This window comes from Nerophis ophidion, linkage group LG09, assembly GCF_033978795.1.
Source record: "Nerophis ophidion isolate RoL-2023_Sa linkage group LG09, RoL_Noph_v1.0, whole genome shotgun sequence".
In the NCBI taxonomy this organism is placed as follows: Eukaryota; Metazoa; Chordata; class Actinopteri; order Syngnathiformes; family Syngnathidae; genus Nerophis; species Nerophis ophidion.
Window position 1 is genome coordinate 38760023 of NC_084619.1, and position 19794 is coordinate 38779816.

The 19794-nt window shown below is 43.4% G+C and overlaps 1 protein-coding gene across 1 annotated transcript in view; it reads right to left on the reverse strand.

Annotated features, from left to right (window-relative positions):
- Positions 1-19794, reverse strand: part of b3gat2 (beta-1,3-glucuronyltransferase 2 (glucuronosyltransferase S)) — a 206290-nt gene that overhangs the window by 23273 nt on the left and 163223 nt on the right. Inside the window, exon 3 of the mRNA XM_061910970.1 lies at positions 15573-15721. Within this exon, the coding sequence (XP_061766954.1) occupies positions 15573-15721 (149 nt within the window). The remainder of the gene's footprint in view (positions 1-15572; positions 15722-19794) is intronic.

Sequence of the window (19794 nt, forward strand, 5' to 3'; positions counted from 1 at the left end):
GGAAGCAGTGCACTATCAACACCGTGTATGGTGCGGATGGTGTTCTGCTGACCTCGACTGCGGATGTTGTGGATAGGTGGAAGGAATACTTCGAAGACCTCCTCAATCCCACCAACACGTCTTCCTATGAGGAAGCAGTGCCTGGGGAATCTGTGGTGGTCTCTCCTATTTCTGGGGCTGAGGTCGCTGAGGTAGTTAAAAAGCTCCTCGGTGGCAAGGCCCCAGGGGTGGACGAGACCCGCCCGGAGTTCCTTAAGGCTCTGGATGCTGTGGGGCTGTCTTGGTTGACAAGACTTTGCAGCATCGCGTGGACATCGGGGGCGGTACCTCTGGATTGGCAGACCGGGGTGGTGGTTCCTCTCTTTAAGAAGGGGGACCGGAGGGTGTGTTCCAACTATCGTGGGATCACACTCCTCAGCCTTCCCGGTAAGGTTTATTCAGGTGTACTGGAGAGGAGGCTACGTCGGATAGTCGAACCTCGGATTCAGGAGGAACAGTGTGGTTTTCGTCCTGGTCGTGGAACTGTGGACCAGCTCTATACTCTCGGCAGGGTTCTTGAGGGTGCATGGGAGTTTGCCCAACCAGTCTACATGTGCTTTGTGGACTTGGAGAAGGCATTCGACCGTGTCCCTCGGGAAGTCCTGTGGGGAGTGCTCAGAGAGTATGGGGTATCGGACTGTCTTATTGTGGCGGTCCGTTCCCTGTACGATCAGTGCCAGAGCTTGGTCCGCATTGCCGGCAGTAAGTCGAACACATTTCCAGTGAGGGTTGGACTCCGCCAAGGCTGTCCTTTGTCACCGATTCTGTTCATAACTTTTATGGACAGAATTTCTAGGCGCAGTCAAGGCGTTGAGGGGTTCCGGTTTGGTAACCGCAGGATTAGGTCTCTGCTTTTTGCAGATGATGTGGTCCTGATGGCTTCATCTGACCGGGATCTTCAGCTCTCGCTGGATCGTTTCGCAGCCGAGTGTGAAGCGACCGGAATGAGAATCAGCACCTCCAAGTCCGAGTCCATGGTTCTCGCCCGGAAAAGGGTGGAGTGCCATCTCCGGGTTGGGGAGGAGACCCTGCCCCAAGTGGAGGAGTTCAAGTACCTAGGAGTCTTGTTCACGAGTGAGGGAAGAGTGGATCGTGAGATCGACAGGCGGATCGGTGCGGCGTCTTCAGTAATGCGGACGTTGTACCGGTCCGTTGTGGTGAAGAAGGAGCTGAGCCGGAAGGTAAAGCTCTCACTTTACCGGTCGATCTACGTTCCCATCCTCACCTATGGTCATGAGCTTTGGATCATGACCAAAAGGATAAGATCACGGGTACAAGCGGCCGAAATGAGTTTCCTCCGCCGTGTGGCGGGGCTCTCCCTTAGAGATAGGGTGAGAAGCTCTGCCATCCGGGAGGAACTCAAAGTAAAGCCGCTGCTCCTTCACATCGAGAGGAGCCAGATGAGGTGGTTCGGGCATCTGGTCAGGATGCCACCCGAACGCCTCCCTAGGGAGGTGTTTAGGGCACGTCCAACCGGTAGGAGGCCACGGGGAAGACCCAGGACACGTTGGGAAGACTATGTCTCCCGGCTGGCCTGGGAACGCCTCGGGATCCCCCGGGAAGAGCTAGACGAAGTGGCTGGGGAGAGGGAAGTCTGGGTTTCCCTGCTTAGGCTGTTGCCCCCGCGACCCGACCTCGGATAAGCGGAAGACGATGGATGGATGGATGGATGGATGATACAAGGAATAACGTTAGCTAACTTAGCATGAATTTAAGACAATGATGTTGCCAAGCTAGCTAGGACTTCCCTTACATCTCTCATTCCTTGCTGCTTCTTCCCTGCTGCGGGCGAATAACTTTCTGATATCCATCTAGGAGTTACAGTTTGAGTCAAATCAAAATCAAAATAATATAATTAACAAATTGTTGTTGGCTAACGTTACCTACCTCAGCAGGGATTCGCATCCCCTCTCTCTCTCTCTCTCTCTCTCTCTCTCTCTCTGTCTCTCTCTCTCTCTCTCTCTCTCTCTCTCTCTCTCTCTCTCTCAACTGAAGTCTCGATCCACACGTGAATAAACTACCATTTAATTAGCCATGTGCTCATTGTTACGTGGAGTGAATACAGTAGCAATCAATTACCATACTAAATAGTATGTGCGCTGTTGTCTATGTTATGCAGACTTAAAACTCTGAAGCGTTTTTTTTATTGGTGAAATTTTTACTGGGGCACTGCAGAACAACACTGGGGCACGTGCCCCAGTGAAATCTGTCTGGCGACGCCACTGGGCCTGGATGACGTCGCCTCCCACTTTGGGCTTGATTTTTCAGGGCGGCGGACTCTTCCCCCAATACCGATGGCTGCTGCGTGGTGGATGATGTCCTCTTGGCTGCGAACTCCCTGATTGCCTCCTCTTTCTCTATGGAGGGCCTGACAGCCTCTTCTCAGGTTGTCGGACTGGCGACTGCGGTGTTGACGGTCACAGCCAAAGTCCCGTCAGTAGGAGCGGTCAGCTTTATTCGCTGGCCATTCGGCAGAACGAGCACAGCAGACCCGAGGTCTATTACACATCTTGTGGCTTTTAAAAAGTCTCAACCAAGTATACATAGGTCGCTCACATCCGCCACCCAAGCGGAAAATGTTGCTGACAAGCCTCCGATTACGAACTTAAACGTCGCTTTGCCTTTCATCCGGGCCATTTCCCCAGTCACTGTCTTTAATCTGGTGAGAATTGGTTCTACAACGGTTGCAGCTGCAACAACGTCCGGTCTCACAATCGTGGCTGAAGATCCAGTATCCACCAGGGCTGTGCAGGCCACGTTCCCAATCTGCATGCAAACATGACATAGGTCCCCCACTTCTGTCCAGCCCACAGTCACAACTGTCTCATCACTTGAGGGCTGGTGCTCCCGGTAACTGGCTAAAGGGGTCCGTGTCGTCCGGGCTACACGGACCCTCTACCATTTTCCTGCTGGTCCTTCCTATTTGGACAGCGCAGCAGCAGGTGGCCAAGTTGTCCACACCCCCAGCACACAGCAGTGCATGCTCGCCTGTCCTTCTTGTCCTCATACTGGATTGAGCGGGTCTGCAGCGCACGCCGGTCTTTGCTCCGCACCCTGCGTAAACGATGCAGCCGAAACTCGGCGGGAAGATGTCTCGGGTGCCGCCCCAGTGGCGATTTCTCTCTCCATGGCAAGTTCAAGTGCATCTGCCAGGGCAGTAGGGTGGGCAAGCTGGACGCGCAAGCGCAATTCATCCGGTTTAAGAGCTTAGATAGATAGATAAATAGATAGTACTTTATTGATTCCTTCAGGAGAGTTCCCTCAGGAAAATTAAAATTCCAGCAGCAGTGTACAGAGTTGAGATCAATTTAAAAAAAGTAAAAAGTAAATAATGGGGGTTTAAATGGAAACAAAATAGAGAAATATTACAATAAGAATAAAAAATAAAAAGCAACAATGGGAATACAAATATAACAGTAAAATAAGAATATAACTAGAGAAAGTAGGCAGTAGTGACAATCTTATGAAAACGTATTGCACTGTTATTGTTTTGCATCCCCTGTCATCCTAGTACCCCCCGCCCCAGAGAGGAGTTGTACAGTCTAATGGCGTGTGGGACAAAGGAGTTTTTGAGTCTATTAGTCCTGAACTTGGGATGAAGCAGTCTAGCACTGAACAGGCTCCTCTGGCTACTGATAACGCTATGCAGAGGGTGACTGGCATCATCCAGGATGCTCACTAGTTTGTCAACAGTCCTCTTCTCTGCCACCGTCACCAGTGAGTCCAGTTTCATTCCGATTGTAGAACCGGCCCGCCTGATCAGTTTCTCAAGTCTGGAGCTGTCCTTCTTAGATGTACTGCCCCCCCAGCACACTACCATGTAGAACAGAACACTGGCAACCACAGACCGGTAGTACATTCACAGGAGTTTTCTACAAATGTTAAAGGAGTGCAGTCTCCTGAGGAAGTACAGCCTGCTCCGTCCTTTCTTGTACTGGTGGTCCGTGTTAACAGTCCAGTCCAGCTTATTGTCCACCCAAACCCCAAGGTAAATGAATGAGTCCACGGTCTGTACCTCAACTCCCTCGATCACAATAGGTTGTGACCATGGACTCGACCTCCCAAAGTGAATGACCAGCTCCTTGGTCTTTGACGGATTGAGCTGCAAGAGGTTCGTGTGGCACCAGACAACACAGTCCCTCACCAGGTTCCGAAACTCTTGGATGAATTGATCACATATCAGTTCATTTTGGATTACGTCTGGCATTCCGATATACGCACGCCGACCCAGCCTCTCGGTCCCATGAGCAAGGCACCGAAGCGACTCACCCGGTATCCGGTCACGGTGCTTAAACTCACAGCGCAAAGAGTCTCTCAAGTCAAACTCTCCAAAACGCCGTTGCAGCGCAGCAACCAGCGCACTGTAATCAAGTCTTTTTCCTGGATCCAGCAGGGGCAAACAGGACGCAGCTTCTTCAGTCAGTGACAAAGTTAATTGTATTGCTCTCACGTCCTCAGTCCATTCTGCTCTAATAGCCACAAGCTCAAACTGAATTTTATAAGCCTCCAAGCTTCCTTTCCATGAAAACTTCAATGTTCTCAATGCTTTACACACAAGCTCATGGGCGCCGCCATGTTTGTTTACATTCGGTGGCGTCATGACGCCACTCCGTCATGGGGATACTGTTGTCCATGTGGCGCGAAACGCCGGCTTCATGGCGTCCGTGCTTGACGCAAGCTGCGTCGGGCATGTCAATCGCACACTCTTCAGTTCCTCTCTCTATCTTCACTCGAGCGCTGACGTCGGCGAACATCCTCTCTCCACAGGCAGCGGGTTGAAACCGAAGAACTTCTGACACCAATGTAATGCCCGCGGTGGAGAAGGAGTCACACAGACGAGGATGCGCCGTTCAATCACTTTATTAACAAGCGGTAACTTCTAGTAGTTCCAAAATAATGCACACACATACACGAGCTGCTTTTAGCCACAACTCACGCTCACGCACACTGACACTTCCCGCCAACTCACTCGCGCATGCGCGTTCACCAACCCTTAAAGGGGAACATTATCACCAGACCTATGTAAGCGTCAATATATACCTTGATGTTGCAGAAAAAAGACCATATATTTTTTAACCGATTTCCGAACTCTAAATGGGTGAATTTTGGCGAAATAAACACCTTTCTAATTATCGCTCTCGGAGCGATGACGTCAGAACGTGACGTCACATAGGTAATAAAGCCGTCATTTTCTCAAACACATTACAAACACCGGGTCTCAGCTCTGTTATTTTCAGTTTTTTCGACTGTTTTCCGTACCTTGGAGACATCATGCCTCGTCGGTGTGTTGTCGGAGGGTGTAACAACACTAAATGGGAGGGATTCAAGTTGCCCAAAGATGCGAAAGTGGCAAGAAATTGGACGAAATTTCTTCAAAATACGAGGGTGTGGGGAAAGCCGACGATATAGTCAGTCGTTTGTTCCGCACACTTTACCGACAAAAGCTATGCTACTGCAGAGATGGGAAGATTGTGTGGATATCCTGCGACACTCAAAGCAGATGCATTTTCAACGATAACGTCAAAGAAATCTGCCGCCAGACCCCCATTGAATGTGCCGGAGTGTCTGCACATTTTACCGGTGGTGCTAAGGCAGACATGGCACAAAGATGTATGGATAACCTGCAGATGCATTTCCAACGATAAAGTCAATGAAATCACAAAGTTGAGTTTTGTTGATGTTGTTGACTTATGTGCTAATCAGACATATTTGGTCGCGGCATGACTGCCAGCTATTCGATGCTAACATGCTATTTAAGCTAGCTGTATGTACCTATGTAGCTATATTTGCATCCAGCGTTTCCCTCCACCCACCTTTAGTAACAAAAAACACTTACCAATCAACGGATTTAAGTTGATCGTGTCACAAGATGCGAAAGTACCGAACGTTTGTTCTGCACATTTTACCGGCGATGCTAAGGCAGACATGGCCGAATAGCGTCAATAGCTATTCGCTCAATAGTTTAAGTTTCTTCTTCAATTTCGTTTTCGAAACCATCCGTTTCAATACATGCGTAATCTGTTGAATCGCTTAAGCCGCTGATATCCGAGTCTGAATCCGAGCTAATGTTGCTATATCTTGCTGTTCTATCCGTTTGTTTGTATTGGCATCATTGGATGACGTCACAGGGAAATGGAGGGTGGCTTCACAGATAGCGAAAATCTGGCACTTTAAAGCCTTTTTTCGGGATATTCCGGGATGGGTAAATAAGCCACTGGGAACTGATTTTTATTGGTTTCAACCCTTCTGAAATGGTGATATTGTTCCCCTTTAAAGACACAGTACACTAATACAAATATCACATATATTACAATACATTTATATATACAGTATATAATTCATATTTATTTGTTTTGCCGTTTTTGTTCACATGTTAAAGGTGTTTTAATGAATATACATGCATGTTTAATATATAGATTCCTATCTTTCATGGAGACAAGAATATAAGTTGGTGTATTACCTGATTCTGATGATTTGCATTGATTGGAATCAGACAGTAGTGCTGATAACGTCCACATTTTCAAATGGAGGAGAAAAAAAGTTCCTCCTTTCTGTCTAATACCACATGAAAGTTGTTGGTTTTTGGCATATTATTTGTCCAGCTTCCATATTTGTTTTTATACACTTTACAGTAAATACATTTGCGGCAAACTCCGTAGCTTGCTAGCTTGTTTGCGCTGGATTTCGGAGACTCTTATTTTGTTAGCGCAGGCGCGATAGAGCGGCACTTTTATTGTGAAGACAGGAACTGTGCAATCAGTCTTTAGGCTTTTGACGGGTAGTACGGTTGAAATAAAAAGTGTCTTTTTTCCTTCACACTTTCGATTGATTGATTGAAACTTTTATTAGTAGATTGCACAGTACAGTACATATTCCGTACAATTGACCACTAAATGGTAACACCCCAATAAGTTTTTTAACTTTTTTAAGTTGGGTTCTACGTGTGACGGTCATGTGACTGCCTGGCTCTGTTTGATTGGTCCAACGTCACCAGTGACTCCATGTGATTGGTGAAACGCAGGCATGTTTAAATCCTACTTTAAAGGTCTGTCTGAAAAACCAAAACAAACATTAACTGATCGATAAAAAGCTGAATGTAGATAAATGGAGCGGAGTAATGGAGCGGAGCAAAAGTAGTGTTTCTTCTCTAAAAAAACTGTATACTCAAGTAAAAGTAAAAGTATGTTGCATAAAAACTACTCTTAATTTATCCCAAAAGTTACCCAAGTAGATGTAACGGAGCAAATGTAGCGCGTTACTACCCACCTCTGGCCAACACTGCTGTCAAGAGAGGAGAAAAAATTTTCTATTTAAATAAATATATTATTTATAAAGCAAGTTCAAGTATCATTGGCTCATTTTCACCTTGACCCTGCCTTGGCTTGCTGCCCGCCTTGGCACGCATATATGTGTCCTCTTTTTGGGATTTCACAATATGGTCAGCCTACCCTACGTTACATACTGTTTACATATATGCGGCGTGCACACCCCGGCGGCAGAGTCAATGGCGCACGGATCGGCTGGAAAGTATTGAAGAAACAAGTCCACTGTTGCAACCATTATCAAAAAAGGATGTTTATGTGGCTGCTGACTAGCGAAAAGGGGTTAAAAATCTTCGCAAGGACGGAGAGAAAGTGCAAGACCAAGTTGAAAAACTGTTGCTTGTGTGGGTGAATGAGAAGCAACTCGCAGGTAATAGCATTTCTGAGGATAACATTTGTGAAAAGCTTGCCATTTATATGGTCTTGCTGTCCAAAAGTGACCCGTGTGGAACCAGCACAAAATTACCATTTTAGTCCAGCCATGGGGGGTTGGAAAAGTTTAAAAAGATGAGCCGGCATTCACTGATTGCGGCATGGTGAGGCTGCAAGCTCCGACAAGGCTTTTTATCAGCAAAGGGGGCCTAAACTGCAGCAAGTTTTAAACTCTGATGACACTGGGCCTTTTTGGGGGAGGAAAGATGCCTCAGCAGCTGAGGACAATGCACACCCAGGACACAAGACAATGAAAGATTTATAAGTACACAACTCACAGACTATCAAAACAAATGCCACAAATATTCACAGACACAAATATGTTTCGTTTTTTTACTGTAGCAACATGGTTGGTAACACACATGCATTGACAATTGGCTGCTGTTGTGTTGGTTTTGGATACAAAATAAATTATGTTGGTTTGATATATATATAGCATAAATTCCGAACTATAAGTCACTATAAGACGAATTTGCTAATTTATTGAGTTTTCTTAGCTAACAGTAATTGGAAGAAAAAAATATATATATAAAGTAAAAACACTTAGAGGGTGTTTCATTGTTTGTAGTATGATGCCATCTTTTGGAAGAAATTGTTCACGGCAGGTGCTGCAGTTTCCTTCCATTCATAGCATTGTTTTTTAGATTTGTTAATCGGCAAGCAGATTAGTCTTTTAGCGTTTCTAAGCGTATGACTTCTTCATTCATGAATAATGATCAATGGGATGTACTTGTATAGCGCTTTTCTACCTTCAAGGTACTCAAAGCGCTTTGACACTTCTTCCACATTTACCAATTCACACACACATTCACACACTGATGGAGGGAGCTGCCATGCAAGGCGCTAACCAGCACCCATGAGGAGCAAGGGTGAAGTGTCTTGCTCAGGACACAACGGACGTGACGAGGTTGGTACTAGGTGGGGATTGAACCAGGGACCCTCGGGTTGTGCACGGCCACTCTGCCACTGCGCCACTCCAAACCTTTATAAGTTTTACAGTACAACTAAAAATGTTAATACAAACTAAACCGTCCCATGTGTGATGTCTGTAGGAGTGTTTTCATGCATATTTGTACGTGCGATCGTAATGTAATGACGCAAAAGTTGTTAGCATTACCTGATAGGCTAACACATTTACACGTTTCCGTGTTAGTATTATTAACTTACAATGCCGTTCTTTTTATATTGTTTCAGTTTCAGTAAGTTCACCAAGATGTCCCCGTAGACCAAGGGTCGGCAACCCGCGGCATCACTTGGGGCTAACATTCTCCGATTTTCATTCGGACTACAACATTGAGGACTTGCCGTGATGGCTTTACTTTTAACGTCCTCTGCGACACTTCATCGCGCCCGCCTTTACACCATTATGTCTGCTTGCCGGCCGGATGCATGCATTTCGGTGCTTCTATCGTCACACGTACGAGATTGCAAGGCCTGCGTGGTCAACAGCCATATAGGTTACACTGAAGGTTGTGATATAAACAATTTTAACACTCTTACTAATATGCCAGGCTGTGAACCCACAGTGTGACAGAATTATACACCCCCGCCCCCCCAACCCCGGCCACCTCAACCAACGCACGGAGGCACGGGGTTGGTGCTAGCGGGGTGTGTAATATAGCCAAGAATAGCCATGGATGCAAAGGATTCTGGGTATTTGTTGTGTTGCGTTTATGTTGTGTTACTGTGAGGATGTTTTCCCGAAATGTGTTTGTCATTCTTGTTTGGTGTGGGTTTACAGTGTGTTAAAGTTGTTTATATCACAACCTTCAGTGTGGCCTGTATGGCTGTTGGACAACTATGCCTTGCAGTCGTGTACGTCCATCTGCGGAAGCCACATACCACATGGTACTGGGCTGGCAAGCTGTTTGTACATGTTGTAGAAGACGTCAAAGGTAGTGGCTTCATAGCATGCCCTTATTATTGTTATCTGAGTGACGATCAGCAGACATTCGCGAGAATGGTTACTTTGAGAATCTGGGAACCTACCGGAAAATTTGGGAGGTTTGACAAGTGTAATGCTGTCAAGCGGAATTCATGTGAAAGTCACGGGCCGGGTGTCTAAGACCCCTGGTTCACACATAGATAGCACAAAGCAAAAAAAAACTCCTTGTGCTGTGTTATTTTTTTTTAAATTTCAAAAGAGTTCTGTGGCTCCCATTGTCTTCTTTATTTTGTGAAACGGGTCAAAATGGGTCTTTGACTATTAAAGGTTGCCGACCCCTGCCGTAGAGTTATTGAGTCTGTTTAGCTAATTGGAGAGCTGTTTTGTTTGATCAGCCATTTTACTGCCGTGTTACAGGCACCGTTTCGAAACAATTACGGTCTTTTACAGAATATTTATGTGTCAGTGACTCTATGCACAACGTATATATCTGCAGCTTACAGTCCTGTGCAGTTAATATATGGAAAATTATTATATATACTGTATATACATGTATATATATCTTTGAAAAAATAGGGACTTATATCTAGACTAAAACCAGTTATTCATCTTTACATTGTTTCTAATGAAGAACTCTGCACTACACAAACTAGACAAACATTTAGGTTTGAAAACCATGTTCAAGAACCAGTTAAGTTTGCAAATTGAGGTTCCAGTGTAATATTAGTGTTATGATTATTTTAGGGTAGTTTCCCCCTGACTTTGAAACCTAGTATGGCCTCTGTTTCAAACTTTGAGGGTCTTTGAACTCTCCATAGTTATCGGCAATGAGATGCAAAAGTGAAACTTGTACATTACTTTCCCTTATGCCGCCAGATTTTGGTTTATTATATGTTTACCTTTCTTCCATCACTTAATCATGGTTCTTAACAGCAGGTGCTGAGTCTGTATTGAGTTGTGTTATTACTTTCTGACATTTACTGTTTCCATCCATCCTTCCATTTTCTACTCCTTATTCTCTTTTGGGTCGCAAAGGGCGCTAGTGCCTATCTCAGCTACAATCGGGCGGAAGGCGGTGTACACCCTGGACAAGTCGCCACCTCATCGCAGGACATTTACTGTATATATTAACAAATCAATCTCACAACCTTAACACTGCTGGTGACGAACTGATGATGTTACATCCTGTGAAAGGCCAGCAGCCACATTAACTGTAAGGCAGCTCCATTAAAGTAATGGGCCTGATAATCACGGTGATAGTTTGCTGTCAGCAGCAGCTGCCGCAGCAGTCCGCTATGGATGATGAGCCAGCAGGTCTGAATATTTGTACAATTCCCTGCAGGAGACATTAAGTATAACCCCTAGAGACATACTGCAGTGCCAACCACACACACACACACACACACACCCACACACACACACACACGCACACACACACACACACACACGCATTTACTTTGTGAAGATACCAATTCTGCTCTATGTATCGCCACAGAGAATAAAAGTACTGCAGTGATATCCCACAGCCAGCTAGATGGTTTGAATGTTTTAGCATGTAAAAAGCCTTAAAAGCACTCTGAGATTATTCAATATTCATGTTGGAAAGTCGCTGGAATTAAGAAGCACCATTAAATTTGGTTGATCTTTGACCTCAGCGACCCAGCAGTGTTATGGTTCATGCATGAGCATACATCATATGGAATCATCCATTGGGTTCAAAACGTATTTCCAAAAGAGAGGATGTAAATTATGCAGAGAGAAGGAGGGCTTGAGAGGGCAGCATCTGATGGCAGAAGAGAGATCATTCCATGCGTACAAATGTACTGTGTACTGATGTGCTTGGATGCCTCACACGTTAACTCATATTTGACATGAATGTTGCAAGGACTATTAACGAGCAAACAGTTCAAAATTTGGGTTTCTTGTGTGTTGGTTTTATTAATTTAGATTCGACAAATACTTTTTGAAACATTAATAGCCGCTAATGTCCGTGCTTTAAATACTAATTTGATGGACTGGTGTTGTTATTAACACCACGATGTGCATACTAGCGGTCCTCGTGTTACGACACTTTATGCTAGATTTTATGGTGGCGACAGTGTTTAAAAGGACAAATAATTAGCCATGACAGAAAAGTTACAGAGTCTCATGTTGCTACACTGAGGAAGGAAAACGTCACATTTGTTTTATTACACTTTCTTCCCTTTTCAATGTCTTCCTGATGTGAGGTCTACTCTCCTGATGGCACAGCGTCAAGGAAGAACACAACCCAGTCTGTCACGAGCATGGTCCCACATTCCATTGGACTTCATTACAGTCCTTCCAGCTTCCCGGGGTTACTCTTTCACTCTCAATTTAGTAGACTGATTTTCAAGGATGGCAAACTTCCTTCCCTTGTCCAAACCACCTACATCCCTGGAGACTACTCAACTACTGGTCAAGCTGATATTCCGCATTGATGGTGTCCCTCTGGACCTGGTCTCTGACAGGGCATCCTAGTTTGCTTTCCAAGTATTGAAGGCTTTTTACAAAGCATTAGGAGCCACCCGAAACCTTTTGTGGAAATATCTTCCCCAGACCAACAGCTAGACGGAACAGGCTGACCCGGCTTGGAGGCGGCACTTCACCGACACGCTTTGTCCTGGTCCTCAAACCTCCTTTGGGTGGAGCACGCTCAGAATTCCCTCACCTCCTCGGCCACAGCTATATGTCCTTTTAAAGTCGTCTACGGTTACTACCTGCATCTTTTTCCTTCCCAGGAGTCAGAATTGGCAATTCCATCCATCCACCAACACATTCGCCAAGTTCATCGGGTGTGGCGGGATACAACAGCAGCTTTGACCCGCACGGCTGCCATAGGCTGGCAGCTCGCCACAGGATACCATCCCCCACTTATCAACCTGGACAAGTGGACTGGCTGTCATCTCGGGGCCTAATGTTGGCTGTTATGATCTGGCAGATTTCTGCTTTTTTACATTGCAGTGCCTGGTTTTTGGGCTACGGGGCGTAGCCACACTCGAGCACACCTGAAACCCGTTTCTGCCTGACTACGTAAGCTTTCCAGACCATTCCCTTGGTGCCAGTTGATTCTTGTTGCCACCCCCTACCAGTATATCTCCTCCTTCCTGTAGTGTAAACTTGTTTCTCTGTACACCTTTTGTTTGCAACCTACGTTTTGTGTGTTTCCCTTATTGTTTTTCCCCACTCCTTTTTGAATGCGCTTTTAGTTATTATTCTTATTTATTTTTGTCTCTGCATTGTGGTCCTAATCCGGCTCATGCCAATCGTGACAAACACATTAATAACATAAAAATTATAATAGTTAGAATTAAACATCAAGCTGAACAAACCAACACAAACGTAGCACATATGCTTGGGATAAGTTTGGGGAGATTTTCACAAGGTTGGGGGGCTTCTAAAGTTTTAATACAATGATTAGATAAAAATTATAAAATAATAAAAACATAGAAATTCTAATACAATTTTCGCAGCACAAACCAGCACAAATGTAGCACAAACAAACACATTTGAAGAGGTTTTGACAGCGTTGGGGTCTGCCTATGATTAATAACACGTTAACGTAACACTCTAAAACCTTAATTACATCACTACAACAGTTGGAAAAAAAATCGGCAGCACAGACGTTTGGGGCACGTTTGAGGAGATTTTGGCAATGTTGATGGATGACGCCACTAGTCGTAAGATTTATTTTAGAATAACTTAAATTAACAAAAAAATTAACAATTTTTACAGCACAAACATAAGGCAGTGTTATTTAAAAAATTGCTAGGATAAGGGGAGCCAACTTCACACAGGTCTAATAAACTTGTTCAAAAAGTGGATACATGACCCTGATCAATGATAAAGATGGTATCTTGGAACAAGTGAAACGAACAGTGAAAAGCAGTGTTCTGATCTCATTATTAAACTTTCTTCTTCTAATACTGTACTGTTAAAGGCCTACTGAAACCCACCACAAAGTCTGATAGTTTATATATCAATAATGAAATATTAACATTGCAACACATGCCGATACGGCCTTTTTAGTTTACTAGATTGCAATTTTAAATTTCCCGGGACTTTTTTCTTGAAAACGTCGTGTAATGATGACGTGTACGCATGACGTCACGGGTTTTTAGGAAGTATGAGCGCTGCGCACACACACAGCTAAAAGTTGTCTGCTTTAAGGGCATAATTACACAGTATTTTGGACATCTGTGTTGCTGAATCTTTTGCAATTTGTTCAATTAATATTGGAGAAGTCACAGTAGAACGATGGAGTTGGGAAGCTTTAGTCTTTAGCCACACAAACATACGGTGAGTCCTTGTTTAAAATTCCCGGAGCTGAAACCTTACTATGGATCGGAACGCGGTCAAGCGAACATGGTTCCCGACCACTTGTCAACCAGCAGGTTTCGGTGAGAAAATTGTGGTTAAAAAGTCTCCTCTTACTGAATATCAGCTGAGCGTGTGCCGTCCGTACAGCTGCCGTCGACTCCCCTGAGACATTGGCGTCAACACACAAGTGGACGTACACTTCTGGGTATCAGGTACTGTCAAACTCAGTAAAACACCAGCAACACAATAGAAAGATAAGGGATTTCCCAGAATTATCCTAGTAAATGTCTCTAAAAACATATGAATCCGTCTCAATGCATCCATCCATCCATCCATCCATCCATTTTCTACCGCTTATTCCCTTTCGGGGTCGCGGGGGGCGCTGGCGCCTATCTCAGCTACAATCGGGCAGAAGGCAGGGTACACCCTGGACAAGTCGCCACCTCATCGCAGGGCCAACACAGATAGACAGACAACATTCACACTCACATTCACACACTAGGGCCAATTCAGTGTTGCCAATCAACCTATCCCCAGGTGCATGTCTTTGGAAGTGGGAGGAAGCCGGAGTACCCGGAGGGAACCCACGCATTCACGGGGAGAACATGCAAAGTCCACACAGAAAGATGCAATCGCGTTTTTTTTACTTAATTTTATTTATTTTTTTTCTAGTCCGTCACTATCAATATCCTCAAACACAAATCTTTCATCCTCGCTCAAATTAATGTGGAAATTGTTGTTTTCTCGGTCCGAAAAGCACTTTTTGTTGGAGGCTCCCATTAAAAACAATGTGAGTATGTGAGGAGCCATCAACATGTGACGTCATCGTCTGCGACTTCCGGTAGAGGCAGGGCTTTTCTCCAGTTCCGAACTTTACCGTGGATGTTCTCTACTAAATCCTTTCAGCAAAAATATGGCAATACCGCGAAATGCTCAAGTATGACACATAGAATGGACCTGCTATCCCCGTTTAAATAAGAAAATCTAATTTCAGTAGGCCTTTAAGGGGAGCAGCAAACTCACCAAAAAATAATAATCTTATTTTTATTTGTTAAAAACCAAGAATGCCAGCACTGGCTGAACAAACAAAACAACAGGACTGTAGCCAATAGACTTTCAGTTGATGATTCCCTTGAAAAGGGGTAATAGAATCCATTTATCAGCAGGTCCTTTAAGGCACCTCAGTGATGGTTGTCAGGACGATGAGTGGCTTCATAAAATCAAGCGCCAAAAGGGTCTGCAGTGATTTAAGGCGCGCAGCATCGATCTAAGCTGTCTAAACACAGAAGTACAATTGAGTGCGTCATATAACAGTGTTTGTAGCCTATTCAAGCTGTGTGTGTCTACGTTTAGAGCAGGCCACCGGCTTGAAGCATGATTCATGCTGTCAATAGCAGGGAGAAAATATACGTACAGGGTAAGTTACACGCGCACACACACAACGATAGGAATTGGAAGCACAAATAAAACATCTTGTGTCAAAGATAAGTAGAAAGATTTGATTGGATGAAATAGATTAGATAGAGGCAGTCTAAATACAAATAGCTCTCACTGACCCGAGTGCAGTTGTTGGCTTTGGGCTCCAACTCTGTCACCTTGGTGATTTGCTTGAGGAAGTCCGACTCCTGCATGCCCGGCTGGGAGCCCCGCCTCTTGAACTGCGCCCTCGGATTAGCCAGGATCACGTGGAGGTTCACAGCAAAACCTGCAAGGAAGGAAGAAGCACAGAAGAAGGTATGATGGAAGCACGAGGTTAGACATGCATTAAAAACCCATTATGAGGCTATTATAATCACAGCAGTAAATGATAGCACACTTTAGTGTATCTAATGACTATGATAAGAAATTAATTTACCACAGGGGTGAGCCATTCCCCTGTGATAATTGCACTATGGAAATGAAACGATTTGGAGCCGCAAAGGAAGACTGGTAATGATTCAGAGGTGATACAAAACAGAGTTTTGAACATGATTTTCTTCACACTACTTAAATGAAACCTTGTTAGAGTACTAAAAAGAACGACAAAATTCACAACAAAAACAATTTAAAACACATTTTAAAGAGAAATAAACAAGTCAATAAGTGAAAAGTTTAACAAAAACAATTATTATGGTAAGGTTATGTAACGTGGTGGTCACATAGTGATGCGCGGATTGTTCTTCCAAGCGATGCAGCAGGAACTCCGGAGACAAAGGTGCAAGTAGGAAATTATTTATTTCTATAAATCATTTAAAAACATACAAAAACAAACAAAACGAGCCTGCCTATAGCACAGGAAGCTAATGGAATAGCTCACAAGGAAAACAAAAGCATGTGCACAAAAAAACGCAAAAGGCAAAGGTCAGTTCAGGAATGCAGAGTAACACACATAACCCTTGCATGAGAGCAAACAAAAGCACCAGCCTGAGTGAGGCAACAGGCAGGATAAAATAGCTTTCCAATCAGTGCCCGGGAACAGGTGAGCGTTCCGAAAACTAATCAGAGGCAGGTGAAAACAATCAGCACGAATGCCACCCAACAAACACAAAACAGGGGTGCTGAAACAGAACTTAAACCACAAGTTAATCAAAACCTAAATAAACATAAAAAATCTGTGATCTGGACAACGGATCATAACAGGTTATGGGTGAGCTATTTATTTAAATGTGTGTGTTGATTGACTATCTAGAGTAGAGATATTCTACTTAAATATTTTGGATGCCACATTTCCAGAAAGCTATGGACCCGGGAGGGCTGGACTATTCGACCCGTCACTATTCCTTTTATTTTGTAAATTCTTGAGAACCAGTACCTAGTCCTGCTTTAGTGTCTGCGAGCAAAAACAGTTAATTCCCCTGTTAAATGAACGTGTTCAGGTGCTGGGAGCAACGTACAGAGTGAGGTGTCTTTCTCCCTGTTTGAAGCGAGAGACTAACAAAAGCGCGACTCGACAATTCTGATCGGCGAACATGTCTGTCAGTCAAATGCCAGTGATGGCGTAGAAAATAAAATTTCAGTCTCTTGCAGTTATTTATTGCACTGGTTAAAACCTACTTGTCGATTAATCGTGCAGCACTAGCGTGATCTACTAAAAAGTGTTTGAAAACCATAAAATTGCATGTACTATTTGTGGGCATGGTTCTTGTCATGTACTAAGACTGCGTCTACAATTGATAATTGATGCAGGCTGACTTTAATAACATGACGTTTTTACTCCTGGCTGTGGCCATGGAAACACTTCACATTCTTGTTATCAAGCTCTCCAGCCTGTGTGCCATGTTCTTGAACTACTTGCACACTTCTATATTCTGAAACACCTTTTCTGCAATATAGAACTGCAATCCAGACAACAAACTTTTTTTAGCACACTGATGGTGCGCTGTCCATGGAGGCATACAGCACAGCAGTAAACGTCTGGAATTGTCCAAACACAAGAAAATGCTTATTTAAAGATGTTCTTTCAAATAGGAGATATATTATAATAATATATACTTAAATGAAAAAAGAACAGCATTTAAGGGCCTACTGAAACCCACTACTACCCACCACGCAGTCTGATAGTTTATATATCAATGATGAAATATTAACATTGCAACACATGCCAATACGGCCTTTTTAGTTTACTAAATTGCATATTTTAAATTTCCCGGGACTTTTTTCTTGAAAGCATTGCGTAATGGTGACGTGTGCGCGTGACCTCACGGGCTGTTAGGAAATATGAGCGCTGCACACACACACAGCTAAAAGTCGTCTGCTTTAATGGCATAATTACACAGTATTTTGGAGATCTGCGTTGCTGAATCTTTTGCAATTTGTTCAATTAATATTGGAGAAGTCAAAGTAGAAAGATGGAGTTGGGAAGCTTAAGCCTTCAGCCACAAACACACGGTGATTCCTTGTTTAAAATTCCCAGAGGTGAAACTTTACTATGGATCACAGCGGTCAGGCGAACATGGATCCCGACCGATTGTCAAGCAGAAGGTTTCGGTGAGAAAATTGTGGTAAAAAGTCAGTTCTTACCGGAGATCAGCTGAGCTTGCGCCCTCCATAAAGCTGCCGTCGACTTCCCAGAGACATTGGCGTTAAGACACCCGTGGACACACACCTCCGACTATCAGGTACAGTTAAACTCACTAAAACACTAGCAACACAATAGTCCTAGTAAATGTCTCTAAAAACATCTGAATCCGTCCCAATGCAATCGCGTTTTTTTTTTTTCTAGTCTGTCGCTATCAATATCCTCAAACACGAATCTTTCATCCTCGCTCAAATTAATGGGGAAATTGTCTTTTTCCCGGTCCGAATAGCACTTTTTGTTGGAGGCTAGCATTAAAAACAATGTGAATATGTGAGGAGCCATCAACATGTGACGTCATCGTCTGCGACTTCCTGTAAAGGCAGGGCTTTTGTGTTAGCGACCGAAAGTTGCAAACTTTATCGTGGATGTTCACTACTAAATCCTTTCAGCAAAAATATGGCAATATCACGAAAGGATCAAGTATGACACATAGAATGGACCTGCTATCCCCGTTTAAATAAGAACATCTCATTTCAGTAGGCCTTTAAAGAAATGCCAGCAGAAACCAAAACGTATTCATTTTATTTGTTTTAATGGGTCCATTAAGTAATCCAGCAGCTATACAATTAGAAAAGGATATTACTGAATAGACAATATGTCTAATAAACTGTGAATCTTTGGGCACCACACAATTGGATTTGGTTAAATTCTTGGGGGTAACGATTCAAATCAGAATCAATTTTCAATTTAAAATCAACACTTTTTTCATAACAATGAGTGCCAGTTATATGATTAACTACATTCCTACAATAAATCGAAAAACCGCTCTGATACATTCCTATATTACCCTAAAGATAACTGGTTTTGTTAAAAAAAAAAGTCTAACCAAACATGTATTGAACTCAAATACAGATAATGCAAAATAAGTATCCAACACTTCCCTTTTCTTAAGTAAATCTGTACAACTCTTCTTCATCAATCCAATCCAATCCACTTTATTTGTATAGCCCATTTAAACAACAAAAATGTTTCCAAAGTGCTGCACAACAAAATATCAATACGATTTGCCTAGGTGGCTGGACAGGACAGTTTAAAACAACATATATATATATATATACTGTATATATATATATATATATATATATATATCCATCCATCCATCCATTTCCTACCGCTTATTCCCTTTTGGGGTCGCGGGGGGCGCTGGCGCCTATCTCAGCTACAATCAGGCGGAAGGCGGGGTACACCCTGGACAAGTCGCCCCCTCATCGCAGGGCCAACACAGATAGACAGACAACATTCACACTCACATTCACACACTAGGGCCAATTTAGTGTTGCCAATCAACCTATCCCCAGGTGCATGTCTTTGGAAGTGGGAGGAAGCCGGAGTACCCGGAGGGAACCCACGCATTCACGGGGAGAACATGCAAACTCCACACAGAAAGATCCCGAGCCTGGATTTGAACCCAGGACTGCAGGACCTTCGTATTGTGAGGCAGACGCAATAACCCCTCTTCCACCGTGAAGCCCATATATATATATATATATATATATATATATATATATATATATATATATATATATATATAAATATATATATATATATATATATATATATATATATTTACTTTATTTTATTTTTTTATTTTTTTTGTATATATATATATATTTTATATATATATATATATATATATATATATATATATATATATATATATATATTTACTTTATTTTATTTAAAACAATTTGGGGGGGAATTTTTATACTCAATTAAGAATT